Genomic DNA, 20,163 nt, shown 5'->3' with positions numbered 1-20,163 from the left:
TTTACCGAGTGCAAACTGCTTCTTGGGTTACACCTCTCTCGTAAATAACTAGTGAAGTACCTTATTTCGTGTAGGAAAATTTTCGAGAATACGGTACACGAGACCGAGGTTTACTTTACAATAGTGAGTCCGAAGGGCTTTGCCATATGGAGATTCCCCATCATCATAAAATAAAAAAAAATAATAATAATGATGACTTGTGATGTTTCTGCATTCCTATTGTTTTGGATCAATACTCACGACAAAGGTTGCCTCCCGTTTGCTGATCAACATGGAAATTCAAAAAGGACGTCTATGTGAAGGAGAGGCGAAGGAAGAAGCACGTTGTCGCATGACTCCAAAAACGTCTCTCTTGATGATTGACATGTTCACCTTCCCCAAGTTGTCTAGCCTAGAAGGCCGACCTCTTTTGTCAGATGAAAAATGATTGAAGGAGAAATTTAATTTTAAACTCAACTATCATGCGATTTGACATAATTTCTTTAAACTTTTAAACTTTCAATTTGAACCCCTAAACTTTCAATTGCAATCAATTTAAATACTCCCGTCAATTTTTGCCGTTAAAACCCTTAAAAAAATAAAATTACCCTTCAATTTTCTTCTTATTAAAAAAATTTGAAAATAATGAAAAAATAATTTTTGATAAAAAAAGGAGTCACAAGGTGGCCCAACGTGGGTCACCTTGTGATTTTTTTTAAAATTTGAAATTAAAGGTAAATTTAAAATTTTATAAAAAAGTCAGGGGTATAAACATCATTGTATCACTTTTAACGTTTAAAATTTGACAGATGTGTTCAAATTGGTTGTAAATGAAAGTTTAGGGGTCCAAATTGAGAGATTTCAAAGTTCGTGGGAGGTATGTCAAATCGCGTAGTAGTTCAGAGGTTTAAAGTGAAGTTTTCCCTTAAATTAATCATTTAATTTAATTTGTAGGGGAAACTTCACTGAAGACCCCTGAACTTTCACCCGATTTGATAAACCCTCCCTAAACTTTAAAATCTCTTAATTTAATCCTCTGAACTTTCAATTGCTTTCAATTTGAATCCCTCCGTCAGATTTTAAATGTTACATGACGTTTATATCCCCCAACTTTATATAAAATTCCAACTTTCAAAACATTTTTTTTATTTAAAAAAAAAAAATCATGAATATTTTAGTATTTTTTTGTATTTTTAACGGCTAAAATTGACGGAAGGATCCAAATTGAGAGGAATTGAAAGTTCGGGGGACTAAATTGAGAGATTTTGAAGTTTAGGAAGGGTATTTCAAAATGAGTGGAAGTTTGGGAGTTTTCAGTAAAGTTTCTCCTAATTTGTATTATAATACTCTTATTCACGTATAGACTTCGGCACATAGAATATTCAATCGAAAATGAATAACAAACAATGTTTGAACTCAGAACCTTTGTTTTGATACTACATTATTCTATAGCCAGAAATTCAAGTTCCAATTCACCACATACAATTATACAACACCTGAAATGGTTTGTGCAATAGAGTCTCAGAATATAATGGTCTCACATTTTTCATTGCAGTAACCTTTCTGGATGAAAAACCTTCCATGCATCAGAGCAGTCCTCTACAATTCCTCACTCCAGTCACTGAGACTTCAGCCTCTGAACATCTACCAATTGGTAAAGATCACCCCGCCGTTGCTTTAACAATGGGAGGTTTGTCCTGAATGTTTTAATCACAAAATTAGGATAAAAGAATACTATAAAGCACAGTAAAAACATTTCCACAAGTATAGGACAAAACATTACCTCCTGAGCTCAATTAGTGAATAATCTACCTCCGCTATGATTATAGCCTCCTCGTGTTCGGTGGTTGCCAGGACTTCTCCAAACTGCCACAGTTTTGTAATAACTTATGTGTTAATATTACTTACAACCCTAAAGAGCTTTGCTGAATTCATAAATAAATAGGTGTTATGCTAACCTGGCGATAAGATTAGAATTAACCTTAATAATTCAATTTGGGCTTCGTGATTAGATTAGGAGAAATAGTTCAAGAGTAGTTGTCTTGAAAGTAGGGTGATTATTTTATCTCAATAGGGTTTGTTAGTAGGATTACTCGTTTGAGATCAATAAAGCATGTCGGAGAAATTTTATTAATGAGTTCTTTGTTGTGAGGGTCAGGTTCTCTCTGAAAAACCTACCCTAAATAAACCCGTTATGCGCTTTCATCTTAATGTTAAGAAGAGTCCCAAAATGAGAGAACGTTTTCTGAAGAAGCTCAAATCTCTAGCTGCTTGTTTTCTTCATAGTCGTTATCAGTTGGTTCCCACAGTTTCATTTAGACATTGTCGTAAATTTTTTGTACAATAAAACCAAAGTGTTCTGTACGACTTGGTAGTTGCTTGTATAGCGAAACAAAATGCACCACACACTTGTGCATTACAGACTCGGCATGGACATCATCCAATGAAAACTATAAAATAGCTCTCTTGTATTACGTGACTCCCAGTTTCCACCGTCTTGTCGTTTTGCCTCTTCAGGCCAATAAAACCACTGGCAAGTTACTATCATGCATTGCCGTAGCTCCTCCAATCTCTCCCTCTCCCAAATAAACATGCCGGCTTGTCAATCGGCTTGGCGTCCTCTCATGGTGGCTCTTCCACATCGATTTCCTTTTCGTCCTTCACTGCTTCATCCCCCAAAGTCCTCTTCTTCTCCCACTGCATCTTCGTCGACTCCCCTTTCTCCGCTATGGGTTTCAGGCACTTCTGACACTTTTGTCACAGCTGACTCTCCAGCAGCTTCTCTTCTGTCTCCGCAAGCTGCATATGTTTTTCCCGCAGTTGGATCTCTATCGACGCCTCTATTCCCTCCAAGATCTTCGTGAGTGTTTGGCGCAACGCACGTCGTGCCCAGATCTATGCAAGTGGCTGGTGTAGAGCAGGTTGCAGCACACGGGTGCTCTATGAAAGAAACTCGCACCACACCCATTGTTTAGCATATGGCCGGTGTAGCGCAGATCACAACTCATGAGTCCTCTTCAATGCTCAGTAGATTGCCTCACGCAACCCACTCATCTCCAGTGATCTACGAACACTGGTCTGCTTCTCACTCGACGTTGCACTGTAGTGACAAGGCGAACGAGTATGCGAAGATGGAGCTCCCAAGTTGACAACACACAAGTACGTACAGTCACAGGCAGACAACGTTGTACAGTTCCACTCCATTACGAACGGCGGCGCACTGTGATGATCCCTCTGCATCTGGGTCTCCCTCTTGACCTCCCTGTTTCCTGCGTGTTCCCCTTCCCTGAAGAACAAATTGCCGCAGAGGTGGCCATTTTCAATCTGCACATCGCAATTGGAGCAAAATCCATGGTTGTGTTGGTCCTACAGTTCGGTGGAGCTATGGCAAAAGATGGTTGGTGTCTTTGGTTCAAATGGTTGCAATAGGTTCGGGGGTGACATTGATGGTGGCTGCCGAGAAGGGCGGCATCAGACAGGATGTGTGAGGGTGATAATGCAAGGGAAGCAGTGGCTCAATAAAGAGTAGGCATGATTCGTACACACGTGCAAGACCCATCGATGAAGTCAGCATGCTTCGCCTGGTGGCTTGCACATCTGTTCTAACAGAGTCCTTCAAGCCATTCAGAACAATTTATCTAATGCCTGGTCGACAGTTAACCCACGTGGTTGTGAAACTTCTCAAACTGACTCTAGTAGTTACGCACAAAAATACTGTGCGTCCTTGTCAGATCTAAATTGGTCTTCAGATCATTAAGCAGACGACCCTTCATCAGCTTCTGTCCCATTGCCCTTGCAATAAAAATATTGTCGATGAAAGCATTGATAGCAAGGATCATTTCTTCAAATTTTTTGCTCATTCGGCTCCATGGTAGTTTTGGCATAATCCAGCTCTTGCTCTTTGTGCTCTAAACATGGATCCAACATAACCAGCTCTTATATCCTTTTGTTAGGTGCTTGCATGAAAGTGTGTAGCGGGATTACTTGGGGCAGGTTCTTCAGCGGGAACTTGGGCCTCACAACAAGGAATTTGTTTATAAAAATTCTCCAGCATACCTTATCGATCTCAAACAAGTCTATAAATGGACTTGAAAATAAAATAAGATAAAATTAATCCAACTACCAAACCCTATCAAGATACAATAATCATTAATCACCCTACTCAAATTATTTCTCCTAATCTAATCACCTATCCCTAATTGGATTATTAATTCTAATCCTATCTTATTCACCAGGCTAAGCACATAATAAAGTGTGAAATCAACTTTGAAGAAAAATTACTTTGTATTCTGCATATAGTACACATCAATCTGCCAAGTAAATGGCTATTTGTACAAAGAAAAGCAATATGTCAATATCCACTTACTGGACCAACAAGAGTGGAGTGGCCCCAAGCCACATAACCAGCTCCAGCATCTCGGGCAGGTGAACAGGTTGCCACATATAACTGTGATTTAAGTTTTCAACCAAAACAAAAACACGCATGAGACACTCTTCATCAGTTTATAAAAAATAAAAAGACATGCTCGCAATCAATTTTGAGTCTCCCAAGAGATTACTGGTCATTTGATTACATGTGAAGCAGCAAGACTTTTCTATGACTCTAAAGAAATGCTGAATCATGTTTATTGGCCAAGACATCAGCTGTGAAGTTTATGAAGAAACTACTTAATAGTCACCAAATTTCCTCAGTAAACTTGCCAACTTTGACCAAATTTTGAAGAGAAATGCATGTAAGACACAATTACAGAATTTGTCCCAAAGAATACTGCCAAGAACTCAAGTCCTAGCTGTATGGTGTGGGCACCCTAATCTGCTACTATTGTCCAGAATATCAATATATATTCTTTCCATTAAAAATAAAAAATAAAAATTGTATTATCTTTGCCAATACCATCATTAAACGATCTTGATTCTCTTATATGTTGAGATCCATCTTTTAAAATGGAGAATACAGCAACTGAAAAGTATCAATAAAGTGGCATGGAATCATTCAAAAAGATGCAAACTTCAGAGACGGGGACTGAGAAAACAACAAACCTTCTCTGTCCAAATACCACAAGACTTACCATACAAAACAAGAAAATTGGATTTTGTTAGCATACCTGATTGTCAGTAGCCCTACACATGGAAAAGCAGGGTACATGAGTAAAAGAATTACTACAATTATCATGTAAAGCTAAAGATAGCATAAATTACACTTCTACGCATAAAATTACAGGAAATCACAGAATGGTAATGGGGGGAATGAATAAAGGGGGATACTAAAAGAAGAACAACGTCTACAAAGATGAGCATTATCCATGCAGCGATTTGCAGTAAAGGGGAAGATATTTTCTTCTTCTGTTCAAAAACCAAAAACAATATTTCGTTCCTCCCCCCCCCCCCCCCCCCCCCCCCCAACACCCCCAACACACAAAAAAAATGATCCACATAAATTCAAGTTTATACACAGCTGAAAACTAATTTGTGAAGTCTCATTGTGCGTGTTATTCATCACAACAACAAAAAAGGTCTCGTTGTAGTTGTTGAAAGGAAGATTCAAGCAGTTTGCATGTTATTATAAGATCAAATAACAGGTACACATGGTCTGGTTTTCCATGCTATTTAGATTTTACAGCACCAGACCAAATAACAGCCAGATAACAACCACCCCCCCCCCCCCCCCCCCCCCACCTCACACGCACATAGTTGACATTGAGAAAGAGGCTCAAGATATCTCAAACTATCATATTGATTTACAATAGTAGAACTTTTCGGGGGATATAAGTTTGTGCTTTAAGTGAAATTTATCACTACCTTGCCCTCTGCAATAACTCCCAATGCAATGGTCCAGTTGTCATGTTAAACGCCCCAGGATAGCATAGCAAGTGAGCACCTGTGTCAAAAACTTGATTCTGTCAATGCACCTTAAATACCGATTTTAGAATGGTTAAAAGATGTCATAAAATTTCGTGCTAGAGACTATTGATCAGTACAAAACAGTACTTGCTATGATAAATCACAACCTAAAGGAATATAGGTTGTGCCTTACACTAATGAACAGAGGAGAAACAAGGATAACAGAACCCAAACAGAGAAACATAAAAAATTAAGCACAATCTCACAACTGTATAGAAGCAGTTCCATCTTTATGTGACGTCTTTCATACAATCATAAGAATGACTATGAGGCATAGAATGGGATTGTATAACTCAGTAACATATTCTTTTTCTTTTCTTTCTTTTTTCTTTGGGCGGGGGTGGGGGACCTTTTCTATTAACAGTTTCATGTGTTTCATTTGTATTAATTTTCTGAATAATGAAATTATATTTGAAAAATGCGATTATAGAACTTAAAATAGTGATACCACCATATCCGAAAACAAATAAATGGATCGTGACCAAGATGTGTGGAAAAGAAGAAAGAATAATACTCATAGCAGATCCCATGTAGTTGGGATTAAAACTATCGTTTTGAGTACAATAGTCTAGAAATATCATCTTCTTTATTACAGATATAAATAGACGACAAATCAAAAGAATTACCAAAGTTTTGCTTCACAGATATAAATGGTAGATAAACCAAAATAATTACCAAAACTTTGCTAACTGGCTACTAGTCATTGACAATCAGTTGGTAATAATAAACTCCACCAGTAGTGCGAAACTTTTAACTTTTCATAGGTCGATGGAAGGAATAAACAAACCTCTTGCTGCATATATCATTGCCAGCTCCTGAAACCGAAGGTCATAACAGATGCCTATACCAATACGCCCAACATCTGCATGAGAGAATAACAATTACGATGATCCATGAAGAAGTGAGAACTTCCTGAATGATGGATAAAAGGCTATGGAAAAGAATGAATATCATACTAGAATTATCATATAAGTTGCCAACGTATTGTGTAGACCGAACTCGGCATTTAAAGGTCATATACCACAACCAACCATTAAGTCACAGCAGGGTTGTCCAGTCAAAAACTCCAGAGAGTAATGTGATCAAATTATGCATGAAGCAGATCTCCAGGAGGCCAATTCAGAAATATTACCACACGCCATCTCTTTCAAACTCAGTAAGTTACCAAGAAACTTAAAGCAAGTAGGTGGCATAAAAAAGAGCCTTGTCTAGGTCATTATATTAATTTCAATTGTAGATATTACCTGTGTCCACAATGGTAGGACTCTCTCCTGCTGTGAGAGTCTTTGACTCAATGAAGGTAATCTTCCCAGGAATATCAATATCAAAAAGGTGTACCTGCAATCAGAACATGTACATAAGAAATTAAAATTATGTCGCAGCCAGAAACAAAAAGGTCCGAGAAATAACACTACCCAGGATATGAAATATTCTCTACAAGGTTAAGTTCATGGTACTCGAGGCATTTTCATTCCACAAAACATGAAGTATTGACTTGTAGACACAATATCTCAACATCTGGCCAAGGAACAAGTAGTTTTGCTATATAAACACAACTTAGGTTCCTTTCTTCTTTTAAAGAAAAAGAAATATGCATAAATTATGAGATCATCCATAATCCTAAAATAAGTCTAACAATATCAGGCATCTACAAGTAAACTCCAAACTACATCTTATTTTATCACAAAATAACAAGAAAAAGTAACTTAGCTTAGCTTAGTACAATTTACATAACTATTTTTAAATTTGGGGTGCAAAGTATTATCCAATACCAGCGTCATAGTCTAAGTGTGACATCAAATTTTTTGAAAGGGAATTGTTGGAATGTTAGTTAAATGATTAAATTCAACGTTTTCATCAACTTAACTTTTATAATAATTGGTAATTTAACGTGGTTTCAGCTTTTGAGTTTTAACTTGACTCTACAATTTACCCCATTTTAATTGGACTTCACTTGTTGAGCAGAAGTTTACGCAACAAGTACCTTCCGGTGCTTAGCTTTCAGCTCTCCATTAGTACCAAAGACGCAACAAGTATTATACACTCGATCCCCAGAACGTTCTGGTATGGAACCACCAACTATTGTGATCTTCAGAAGACGAGAAACTTCAGACAGCATGGCTGTCGAAGGAGATGCATCACCGCCAGCATCAATGTCCTCAGCGTAGACTGGGAAGCAATCATTCGAATACGGGCTATTCCATATTTCCTGACACGACAAAACCCAGTCATAATCTCAAATTTCCAATTTCAGGGAATATCTTGCTAAATGCTACGTATGTTCAACAAGAATTTATCAGATTCTTTCATGTCAAAAAAAAATAACAAAAGATTTGAAAGTTCTGAAGTTTCAAAATCTGGGCGTGAACTCACGGGTAAGAGAACAAGCTGGGCGCCCTTTGAAGCGGCCTCCTCGATCGCCTTGCGAGCGTGCGCGATATTCCTCTGCTTATCGGGCGTCACCGATATTTGGCACAGCCCAATCTTGAACTGAAACGACAGCGCACCAGAAAACAGAATTGACGTTTTTCGTTTATGTAAAATAAGAAACAGAAATTAAGGATAAAGGAGAGAAAGAGGCTTGCCTTGGTGAGAGGGGGAGTGGGCAGGGGAAGGGCAGGCGGGGCCCTGGCCTGTTCGGGCTTGTAAGAGGCGGCCATTATCGGAGAGAAGCCGGTGTGGATTCGGGTGAAATTGGTGGAATTAGCGTGGTGTTTAGGGTAGAGGGAAATCGGAGGGGTAGAGAGGAATTTGGAGTGGAAAATGGAGCGAGAGAGAGAGGAGGGGGAGTGGTGGAGACTCAGAGATTTGGAGGTGAGCAAGGATGATAATGCTGCTTTCATTTCCCTTTCTCCGGCTTGGATTGGCACACGCTCGGCTTGGAGTTGGTCCACCCACCGTCCACCCTACTCTCGACTGTAAGTTTTTGACGTGTTTTTTTTTTATATATATATTTTTTATTTTAAGGAATGATTTATATCAATAATTTGTTTTTATTTTTTTAAATTTAATAGGTCAATTAGATATATGGATCTATTATTGAATTTGTATGCGGTCAACATAATTTCACAAATCTAATAATTAACATGAGATGAGATGAAAAAAAATTAAAAATATATATATTGACCTGAATTTTTTATGACATGTTTGCAAAAAAAGAGAAAAAAATGTAAGAAAATTTAAACTAATAACTTTCACTTCATAAAACGTGATATTGAACTACTCTTCGATTAGAACTTTTAAGCAACACAATTTGTTATAAAAACAAAGGAAAAATGCATACCGCATTTATATCCCACAATTAAATATTACGAGAAGGGAAACACGCCTGCCTCATAGGTCGAGTAGACCACGCATGGGTCCCATGCAGGAACGGAGCTATAAATTATTGTGGATATGAGGCAAAAATATTTGTTATTAGGAGCCAGTATCTTATAAAATTTTTTTACCTTTATATATATATATCTAAATTTTGACCTTTCGGACTCCATTTGGTGGGATATGGAGGCACATAGAGTCTCTTCAAGCCCATAAAAGGGTTACATTCACTAAATTAATGGCAACAATATAATTTGTAAAGACTGGTCACTAATTTGTTCACAATTTTCTTTTTGAAGATAGAAACTAAGCGGAGGAAACTCCCGAATGTATCTGTAATGTAATTTTCATAAAGATATTTTCTTTATCCAACAAGTGATTCTATGGATTATATTGATCTTTCCTTAAAAAACAAAAACAAAAAAACAAAACAAAACAAAACTTTCAATATTTAAAACATAAGAAATGATGGCTATTATAAAGGAGTGATCCTTAACTATTTGTTTTCTTTTCTTTTTCTTTTTTTCTACATGGAATGGAAATTCATGTTGTAGGACAATTACATACATCACATATACATAACATAATACACGACGGAAAATATTAGCACTTGTGAGTTTAATTATTCAATTGACTGTGTTTTTAGAATAATAATTCACAGTAATTCAATTCAATATATTTCAAACACACCAACATATCAAATAGAAGTCTCAATTTTCATAATCAAGACAAATTCACCATAAATAATATATTGGGAAAATTACAGTTTACCCCCCTAAAGTTGACAGAATTTTTCAATTCGAACACCAAAGTTTCAATTTTTGCAATCCACCCCCCCCCCCTCCAAGTTCTAATTTTTTGCAATTTGATCAATTGTATTTAAAACTTCTCGTATTGCCCCTAATTTTTATTATTTTTATTTTTTATAAAAAATTTTAAAAAAAATTCAAGGTGGCCGTAGCCACCCCTTTGGCCATTTGGCCATTTTTGCATCCCCAAATTTGTTTTTTTTTTCCATAAAAAATAAAAATAAAAAAACAAATTAGGGGCAGTATGGGAATTCAGGGATAATATTGGTTGAATTGAAAAAAAAATTGAAACTTTGTGAGGGTGGATTGCAAAAATTGAAACTTTAGTGTTCGAATTGAAAAATGCTGTCAAGTTTAAGCGGGTAAACTGTAATTTTCCCTAATATATTAGAGTCTTATCAAATGAAATGCACAATTTCATCATGACTACTACGAACTAATTTTAGTAAGTTACAAAGAATTTGTGATTTAAATCTTCTATTCATTAATTGTACTAATACACTTAAATCACATACAATGTAACCTAAGAACTACATTTATCAAATGAATATGCAATGTCTAAATGCTCAAATAGTTCTAAGAAAATAAAACACTTATTAAATAAAAATGTCATGCAAATTGGTTTTTAAGGCACTATCTCTAACACAAAATATCATTGGGACTTTTGAAAGATTAATGTAATTTAGTAAACTGTACGTTATGCAATTGACATACAACTAGGATAACATGGCAATGAAAATCAACTTTTGAATCAACAATGACTTATAAGAAAAAAAAAAAAAAATTAAGGGCTAATTTTTATTATCACATCATGTCCCAGTCGTATGGATAGTTAAGCTCGTACTTTTAAGACAACTCTAGCACCATCATATCCAAGTCTAGCTTCTAGGAATTCAATTGGTTCATCCCGTTGCAAATTGAAGAAGCTGTGAACCCAATAATACTTAACTGATAAATGTTAGATATTATAATTTTAGGAGAAAATCAACTTTACCCCCTGAAATTTCAGAAGTTTTTCAATTTGAACCCCAAAGTTTAAAAATTGGCAATGTACCCCGCTAATGTTTCAAACATTTTCAATTTAAACCTTCCGTTACTAATTTATGTTAAGTTGGACGGAAATTAAAAAAGAAAAAGGCCTGAGAATAATTACGTAATTTCATAGATTCTAGTCCAATTTAACGAAAATTAGTAACGGAAGGTTTAAATTGAAAATTTTTGAAACATTAGGGGGTACATTGCCAATTTTTAAACTTTGGGGTTCAAATTGAAAAACTCCTGAAACTTGAGAGGGGGTAAAGTAGATTTTTTCCTTAATTTTATTCAAATTTCATTTAATATTTTAATTAATTATTGATTTTTTTTATTTAACAATAATTAATATTAAGAGTTAGTTGATAGCGCCATCTACCGTTACTCTACTGGATTATGTGCATTCGGACCACCACGCTAGCAAGCCATTCCTTGATATCAACAGGAGGTGGTGGTCTAGGCTCCTTACCTTGTAGCTCTAACCACCAAATCCCCGCTCACATTTTCTCCTTCAAAACCACCAACCGACTCCATTCCAACGGTCATTAACTGCCCGGCCCTCGCGCCTCCTGGGAATTGCCACCCCTTCAAAACTCCCCATGATTCATCCGATTCAAACATTAAACCCTTTCACTAAATTTTCCGTCCTCTCACTCTTTCTCAAGCACCCCACCAACCAACGCAATTGGTGCTTTCGACCCCAACACGGCGCACTCTCTCTCCCGGAGCGGCGCTTACCCTCCGGCGCCGCAAAATATCCACACCGAAAACTCTCAAACATGGCAGATCCTCGCGCTTTCGTGCCTTATCATGACCCATACGACGGTCCACTCCCCGAAAACATTCTCACTTTCATGGATGACGCAAATCCCACACTTGCCGACGTATCCTACTCTCATCCGACATTGCCTCCGTCTGATTTCAATCCCTTAGAGGATCCGGTTATGTGGGATATCTGTAATGACTCTAATAACGAAGCCGGAACTTCTCAGGCGGGTCCGTCGGAGGTTCGCGCCGGAACTAGAAATACAGAGGGCCCGTATTTTGACCCACAGAGCGCACGTGATTGGAACATGAGGCCGCTTTCATTTTGGCCGGTGGCACCGACCCCATTTAATTGTAGTTGTTGCCAAGTGCTCAGGGAAATAATTTATACAAATGGTAGTAATTAATTTGTTTTGCGTAGGGGTTTTCGACATTTTTGATCCAGTAATTTGATCACTGTATTTTTGTTCATATCCATGCATGGTGGTAGGGACCATTACCAAGAAACTTGAGATTCACGGCAGACTCGGTATGATCTGCCATGCTATTCTTCAGAATCTGCAAAATGTCAATGTGAATTCTTCAAGCAATCAATATCAAATGTTTGAGTAAGATTTTCCTTCTTTTTTTTCTTTTTTCTTTTTTTTCCTTAAAATCAATGAAGAATGTGTAAATAAATAAAAAAAAAAACAAGCCATGAAAAAATGGCCTTTTTAAAAAAGAAAAAAAAAACTTTTGAATTAAAAAATAACAATTAATATCAACTAAATAATGGGTTGATTTTTTTTTTTTTTCTTGGTTTCCGGTCATTAAATTTAATTCAGTTTTTGCAAGAAAAGCATAGAAGATGTGAAGCAGTTTTTAGTGACCTATTGTGTAGAGCAAAAGCTTGCGGGGTATGTAATGGTGCAAGATCCGCTTGCATTTTTTTATGAAGCCCTCTGTGTTGGACTGGACTGGGACGAAGACCCGCTTGCTGATGACTTTTTTCAACAATCCCCAGCGAATTCAGGTTAATTGGTTTCTTCCTCCTCTATGATCATTTGAATATATATATATGTCGGAAATACTATGTTTTATGAGACCTGAATGTTAAAATTGCAGAAGGAGCACGTCAAATGGACATTGAACTAGATGCCGAGCATGAGAAAGGGAGGACAACTAAGGTTTCCCTTGCTGCACAGGTTGTTGCTACTCCCCCCACCTTTTTTTTAATATATACATATACATTACATATCATATACTATAATTTTTTAAACATGCATGCTACATCACTTATTTTTTCACTTCTTTTCTAAACCCTTGTAGCATGTCAAATTACCTATATATTCTCATTTTATATTTCTTAAAGTCTTTTAAATATAAAAGACCATTTTTAATATAAATTAGAGCCTTTAATAATAATCTGCCAGCCTTTTTTTTTTAACCCTTTGGGCACACTGATAGTATTGCTAATTCGATTTAATTTGTTTAACATAGTTAATTGTATTGCGCTGTGGAGTAGTGCAGAGGGAAAGAGCAGGAAAGTTGACTTTGAAAGACGTCAGCCATTACTTCCATCTTCCTATTGAAGAGGCTGCTAGGAGGATGAAATTATGCCCCACTGTTCTCAAGAAGATTTGCCGAAGAGATGGGATGAATCGATGGCCCCACAGAAAGGTTCTTTTTTTTTTTCCTTTTCTTTTTCATATCCATATATATTGGCAAAGCATACAATTTATGGTGTATATTTCTTGGTAGATGCAGGTTAAAAGCATTCAAAGGCAAATATCAAGCTTGACAGCAAGCCTAGATTCAAACAACGCAGAGGCAAGGGCAAATGCTCAAGCTGAGATCGACAGACTTCAACAAGAGCTGACCAACGTTTGTGCCGGCCGGGTGGTCTCAAGATCAGGATTAACTGAAGAACGTAATTATGCGCTTAGAGCTAGGGCTGACTAGCATATTCCCTTCCAATTTTACGTTTCTGAGCCCATAATTTTTGTCTTGAGGCTGGTAATTCTAGTGTTGATATATATATATATATATATATATATAGTAGACTTTACGAGTGGTGTAAGTATTCATTCACAATAATATATTGTTGGATATTTTGATCAATAAATTAAATGCAGTTTGTTTCAACCATATGGTTTTTTTATTATTTTTGAATGCTCGATGCGGTGCGAATAATATTGGTCATGAACCTAAATATATTTTTAGTTAGCCAAGAAAAACAACATTTAATGGTTTACCCTTATTATCTGAGTAAACAATTTTCACTGCTTCTCCCACACCCCGTGCCAGCAAGGTAATTGCAAAGAGCGTTTATCCGAACAAGTTTCAAACTGCATGCCTGAACACTTACCCTGATAAGTGGGCTCTAGCTACAAGAATTGATCTGGATCTAATACAACACTTGAAGACACATTATCTTCTTCATGATCTGTTTTTTTGTTGTCTCTCCCTTCTTCGCAACTCATCATATTATATAAAAATATAAAAAATATATGGCAAGCTAGTTTTCATTAAGCTAAACACCAAAAACAAATTTTAGGCCTAAAATACTATTTGATGTCAAAATTTAAGAAAAGAAACACGTAGGCCATTTTGGCATTTTGCTAAATTCGAATGTTTTTTCGTTTGTCACACCTCATGTACAGACTTTCATTTGCCCTTCAGTGATCAACTTCTATAAGTTTCCTGCGAAGTATATATGACAAGAACCTAGGAATTTCCGGCTGCCTTGGTGTTATCATATATATATATATATATATATATATATATATATATATGTATATATATATATATAGGCTGCCTTGGTCTTGAGAAGAACCTAAGAACTATTGGGAAATGATAGTGTTAATGCCAAACTTGGATGGCTGAATAACAATGGCCTCAAGCCCACCAACCAGGAAGGACCTGCACAGAGTAATAAAAAAGAAGAGGGTAAGCTCGGAGAGGGAAGCCGAGGCTGGGGAGAATTCGTTCTTCCTGGCCACGGCTGATGGTGAACTGCAAGCGTACGTTTCCCCCACTAAGGCACCTGGGTCCGCCTCATCACTAAAAGGGCGCCTCGATGGTGGTCGTCCGCCGCAAAGCGTGAAGGTAACTCCTTCTACCGTTATCCGCCAAAGTGCTCGTCTTCGGGCTCCGCGCTTCTCGCCTAAAGAGGAGAGCAGGCCTTTCCGTCACTCTTCACCTGGGAATTCCAATCCGGTCACTTTATCATTTGATTCTGAGGAGAGAAGCTCATTTTCCGGTTTCAGTGACTGGTTATGCGAACAATGGAACACCGAAGCGGGTGCAACGAGGAGTATGAGTCAAGGGGACGCTTCGGATGGAAACCATTGGCAATTGCAGGAGGCTCGTCTGGAGGTTGCGAAGCTTGAGTGGCGCCTGAAAGAGTCCGAGCTGTCTATAAAGGGGAAGGAGTCTCGTGCTTTCAATCGTGGGCACGCTTTAGGACACCTGGAGGGTGAAGTGGCCAGGGCGAAGAAGGATCTTACCAATGAATATGGTTGGTCGACTGTCTTCTCTCAGCTTTCAGATGATGGGGAGGAAGGCAAGATGCCGTGAGGAGCTGGTGGCTATGCTGTTTCCGAGGTGCATGTTTTACTCCCGTTTGTGTGCTTCTTGTTGTTTTTCTTTTGCCTGATCAGTTTTAATTTGGCTTTGTGATTCTGGATATTTTGGGGAAACATAATCCTCGTTATGGTTCTTGGTTTAAAACTGGCATGTAATTGTGGGAACTGCTTTTCTTTGATTTTTGTTGCTTGTAGTTTTGTGTGCGGATGCTTTCTTCTTTTGAATTGAAATTTCCTATAATTTTCTTTAAATTTGAAATTTGTAAATTTATAAATATCAGTTATTCATTTCATTTAAGCGTTTACAATAAATCATGTTTTAACATTTAATAAGAAAACATGACTTATTAAATTCTTTGAGAGTAGCTTCTTTATTAAATGCTGAAACATGACTTATTTTAGACACTTAAATGAGATGAACGGTTGAGATTTATGAATTTAAAAATCTCAAATTTAATGAAAATTTTAGGAGATCTCTATCTTCTACTTTTTTATGGCATTTACCACTTTAATAATGGTAATAATTAAGATCAGACACGCAAGGTGACCATTGGTAGCTTTTGTGGAAAAAACAATGTGATTTTGTTGTGGGAGTTGCATTGTCGCATTTCCATGAGTGACTTGACAAAGTGACAGATTTTGATAGCATGGTTACTTTTTCGAGGTTGCGGGACTTCATCGACGTGTCACTTCCCTCTGCTCTTTTATAGCGAGGTACGGAGGGGTTGATATTGGGAATTAAGGGTTTGTCCTCCATTCTTCTATCTTTCTTTTTTCTTCTCGTCATTTTGATTCTCTTTCTTTCTTTTTTTTTGGCGAGGTCTTCATGTGGGTTGTGCGATATGAGTAGCAGCAAAGATGAAGACAGTAGCCGTTTTGCCGGTGTTGTGAGCAAAGGGTCGTTTTCAGATGAAGGAGTTGTGGCGTCGCTTGTTGGCTAGGACTTCCGATGAAGAGGTTGAGGCCAGTGATGGGGTGAGGTGGGGCGGGACCTCCCTGGTGGTGGTAGGGACTAGACATGGACTAGGACGAAGACGGGTGCTGACATAGCATAAGACTAAGAGCATATTTGAGATTGTATTTGAGAAATAGAGCTTTTAAGTAAAAAATAGCTTTTTGACAAAAGTTTCATTTTTAAGTTTCTGCCAAAAGTGCGTTTGAGCTATTTTTAGGTTTTTTGGACCCATAAAAGCGTTTTTAATTTTTTTACCAAACGAATACTTTATATATATATACTTGTAGAAAAAGTAAACATAATCCTAATAAGAAAAGAAAAATAATTAAAACAAATATAATCTTAGTAAGAAAAGGAAATAAAGTCCAAATAAAATAAATAAGCTCTTCAGTAAATAAGATCCTAATCAAATAAAATAAAATCCTAATATAAAATAGAAAATTAAATATAATTGACAATCAACTTGAATTTTGACAAATCTTTCTTTTTATACTTCCATTATCTGAGAATTGGTAAAATTTTGATCAAGCTACGTTGTTCCAGTATTAATTTTGTTATTTTTGTTATTTTTGTTTTTACCGAAAATATAGGTAAATGCCGTTCTACATCAAACACCTCCACTTGAAAAAAAAACTCATCCTCTAGTTTTGTTTGGGAGATAGCATGCACAGCTTCTTAGAAGAAAGGTACTTGGAGAAATCCACATAGATAACATCAAAACATGATTTTTCCTTTTCATCTACTTTTACAAAAATTTCTCTAACGATTTCTTCTTGGGTTGTTATCTTCAACTTCATCGTTTTCTTGAAAAGAATCATTGATTTATGTCATCTTAAAGGAACATGTCGACATAAAGAAACTGAATGGGCCTCACTTGAATCTTATTGTCATTATGACAAACAGGACCCATTTGCATGCACTCCATCATCTCTTGCAACTGGCATATCGATTGTTACGTCATCTGCTGGAACTCTTAAAATTCGGCTCTCGAAACAACATCTCTCTCACGAACGGCATCATTATAGATGTTGTTGTAGTACAAGTTGGCTATTGAATCCGGATAACGCTGGCTCAAATACCCCATGAATTTGGCTCTTTAAATAGCCCATCCTCTATAAGAGGGGTTGTTGGAGAAGATTGTCACAGTTGCGTTGATTGGCCATGATCATGATAAAGTCTGCTCTGATACTAACTGACGTAGCGGAAGACTAAGTAGCTACAATGTTGTGCCAAACAGAGTGCAAACCCAAGTACAAGCTATCGTAAGTAATAATTTCTCGGTAAGTACAAGGTTGATCCACAGGAAATGCTAAAACACTAAAGCAAGATTCCTATTATTATGCAGAAAAGTAAAAAGAGTTGATTTTGGTTTTCTACTATAAAGTGGAGCAATAGATTAGGATGTAAACTAAAATTAAATTACGAAACTATAAATATAAATAAATTGGCGTAGGAGAAAATTTATGGGAAGCATCAGGGTTTCAAGAATCCACATAGCATTATATTACGTATTCTCGAGACATATAATTATAACTCAACTAGGTAGAAATCAATTCTCCTAATCAGAAGATAAAGCAATAAAGCACTCATTAAATAATTAAAATAAATTGAATATTGTTTAATTAAGAATTTGATTGTGATAACATATAACACAAAATAAATTAAGCATTTATTATAAATTCAAATTATAACAAATCAAATCAAATAAGCATTTGATATAAACGATTTTTTCAAAATAAATGTTGTGTTAAGAGTAAACCAGAAGATCAAATGAAGTCCAAGGATAATCAAGAAAATGCATCTAATACACGTGACAAACACCATAGTTTTCATGCAACCTTGACACCTACAGCAGCCACTAAAAGGACTTCACATCACAGCAACTTTTCTTCCTCAATTCATGGAAACTTGTTCCCCACTTCTACACACACCAATAGACTACAACAGCAGCCTATCCCTGCTGACTTGCAGCAGCCTGTCATCCCTATTTCTTGCTGCAAATCCAACTCCTTAAGTTATTGCTGATTTTCCTCCAAGCAATGCCATCAACTTAGCACACCTTTGAGTTCCTCAATTTCCTTTCTCTACCATTTTTGTCATATTGTGGTTTATCAATCTTGTAAAGTTTTGTTTAGTCTTTCCTCTTGTAATCACCATACCTTGTAATTACTCTTGAGCCTATGGCTATAAATACTTAATACACTTGTTGTTGTTAGTTAAGCAAAACCAAAAACAGTTTCTCTTAAACTTTCATGGTATCAGAGCATTAAGAGTCAACACTCACCAATGGCTGCTTCTGGCTCTTCGATCTCCTCCTCTGCTAATCCACCAACTGAAACCACCTCACCCCTTTCACTCACACCAAACTTCTCACAACTGTTCAAATTGGAAGGTCCTAACTACCTAGGCTGGGTTGCTCAGTTCCAGCCTATCCTCAAGGCTAATGACCTCGAGGGAATGGTTGATGGCACTGACATCTGCCCCGATCAGCTCATCCCCAGCAGTGATGGCACTGAACAAGTCCTTAACCCTGCCTACACTTTATGGCAGAAAAGAGACCAACATCTTCTGAGCTGGATCGTCTGCTCCCTATCCCCACCCTTGGTGGCTTCGATGTATGGTATGAAAACATCACACCAAGCTTGGAAATATCTTGCTGAAAGGTATGCTTCTCAATCAAGGTCTCATATCTCCCAGCTTAAGCGGTAGTTACAAAGCTTGCAGCAAGGGAGCAAATCATGCACTGAGTACCTCAACACAGCCAAACAATGGGCTGATCAACTCTCTGCAGTAGGGAAACCTGTTGAGGATGATGATCTCATCTCCTTTACTATCAGTGGTTTAAACCCAATGTACAATTCCTTTGTTGCTACATTCTCATTTCATGTTCATGATTGTACTATGACCTTTGCCAACTTCCAAGCTGAGTTGCTAAGCCATGAGATTCTCATTTAGAGCCAGCAACACCAAGCTCTCACACCAGAAACTGGTAGCTTTGCCTTGTACACCAACAAAAAAGGACCTTCAAACTTCAACCATCAAAACTCCCCCAACTCCAAGAGGCCAAGGTTTCCTCCAAGACTCAATCCACGCAGCCAACATTTTGCTGCCAAGAACAACACTGGCTTCTCTCCAAGAAGTAATAATGGTTATCCTTCCTCCAATCAGCCTGGTCCCTTTAAGAACATCAACCAAGGCAACTCAAACCAGCAAGCTAACTCCAATGTGACCACCAACCAGACTCCTCATCCACCATGCCAAATATGTGGCAAAAGCAATCACAGTGCTCTTGATTGCTACCACAGAATGGACTACACCTACCAAGGCTGGCATCCTCCTCCACAGCTAGCAGGAATCGTGGCCCAAGTCAATGCAGAATTTGAAACACAGGACTGGCTGGCAGATTCTGGGGCTAACACTCACATCACTGCTGAGGCCTCCAACATCACCAATCCTCAACCTTTTAATGGAATAGACATTGTTGGTGTAGGCAATGGTGCAGGTTTGCATATCAAAAACTTTGGCTCATCCATTCTTCATTGCAAATCCCCTCATAAATCTCACTTCTTGCTCAAAGACATATTACACTGCCCTAATGCTTCTGCCAATTTACTCTCCATTAACAAATTTTGTCTTGATAACAATTGTTGGTTTGCACTCACTGGTTCAAGTTTCACTGTGAAGGACAACCTGACAGGGGAGGTGCTGCTCCAGGGGCCCAGTGAGAATGGATTGTACCCCATTCCCTTGCATCAAAAATTCCTAAATAAGTGGAAGAGGCTTACTGCTCATCTTGGAGTCAAAACCACTGATGTAGTTTGGCACCAAAGACTTGGAC

General features: G+C 37.4%; 2 protein-coding genes across 2 annotated transcripts; one reads left to right on the top strand and one right to left on the bottom strand.

The window, feature by feature from the left end:
- Positions 1-1,367: 1,367 nt before the first annotated feature.
- On the bottom strand, positions 1,368-8,801 carry LOC132184328 (Nitrilase/cyanide hydratase and apolipoprotein N-acyltransferase family protein). Its single transcript, XM_059597918.2, has 10 exons — positions 8,466-8,801; positions 8,254-8,370; positions 7,865-8,089; positions 7,125-7,218; positions 6,668-6,742; positions 5,779-5,857; positions 5,085-5,100; positions 4,346-4,426; positions 1,763-1,845; positions 1,368-1,676 (listed from the first exon to the last, which is right to left on the bottom strand). The coding sequence occupies exons 1-10, from the start codon at positions 8,721-8,723 to the stop codon at positions 1,598-1,600; spliced, it is 1,107 nt and encodes a 368-aa protein (XP_059453901.2). The 5' UTR covers positions 8,724-8,801; the 3' UTR covers positions 1,368-1,597.
- Positions 8,802-11,818: 3,017 nt separating this feature from the next.
- LOC148584655 (RWP-RK domain protein) lies at positions 11,819-13,745 on the top strand. The gene is made up of 7 exons (XM_088518560.1): positions 11,819-12,046; positions 12,095-12,200; positions 12,295-12,412; positions 12,629-12,816; positions 12,909-12,988; positions 13,314-13,463; positions 13,551-13,745. Exons 1-7 carry the CDS (start codon positions 11,819-11,821, stop codon positions 13,743-13,745), a joined length of 1,065 nt encoding a protein of 354 aa, XP_088374686.1.
- The last annotated feature ends 6,418 nt before the right edge of the window (positions 13,746-20,163 follow it).

This window comes from Corylus avellana, chromosome 7, assembly GCF_965113065.1.
Source record: "Corylus avellana chromosome 7, dhCorAvel1.hap1.2, whole genome shotgun sequence".
In the NCBI taxonomy this organism is placed as follows: Eukaryota; Viridiplantae; Streptophyta; class Magnoliopsida; order Fagales; family Betulaceae; genus Corylus; species Corylus avellana.
The sequence above is the reverse complement of the archived record's forward strand: the minus strand, read 5'-3'. Positions and strand labels throughout refer to the sequence as shown.

Bases quoted from the DNA above. Each gene is read 5' to 3' on its own strand.
- LOC132184328 (XM_059597918.2), bottom strand. From the start codon at position 8,723: ATGAAAGCAGCATTATCATCCTTGCTCACCTCCAAATCTCTGAGTCTC. The intron at 6,743-7,124 runs GTAATATCTACA...TCTCTCATGCAG, and splicing joins TCCTACCATTGTGGACACAG to ATGTTGGGCGTATTGGTATA. The intron at 1,846-4,345 runs GTAAGTGGATAT...AAACTGTGGCAG, and splicing joins ACTCCACTCTTGTTGGTCCA to TTTGGAGAAGTCCTGGCAAC.
- LOC148584655 (XM_088518560.1), top strand. From the start codon at position 11,819: ATGGCAGATCCTCGCGCTTTCGTGCCTTATCATGACCCATACGACGGT. The intron at 12,201-12,294 runs GTAGTAATTAAT...GCATGGTGGTAG, and splicing joins GGAAATAATTTATACAAATG to GGACCATTACCAAGAAACTT. The intron at 12,413-12,628 runs GTAAGATTTTCC...AATTTAATTCAG, and splicing joins AATCAATATCAAATGTTTGA to TTTTTGCAAGAAAAGCATAG.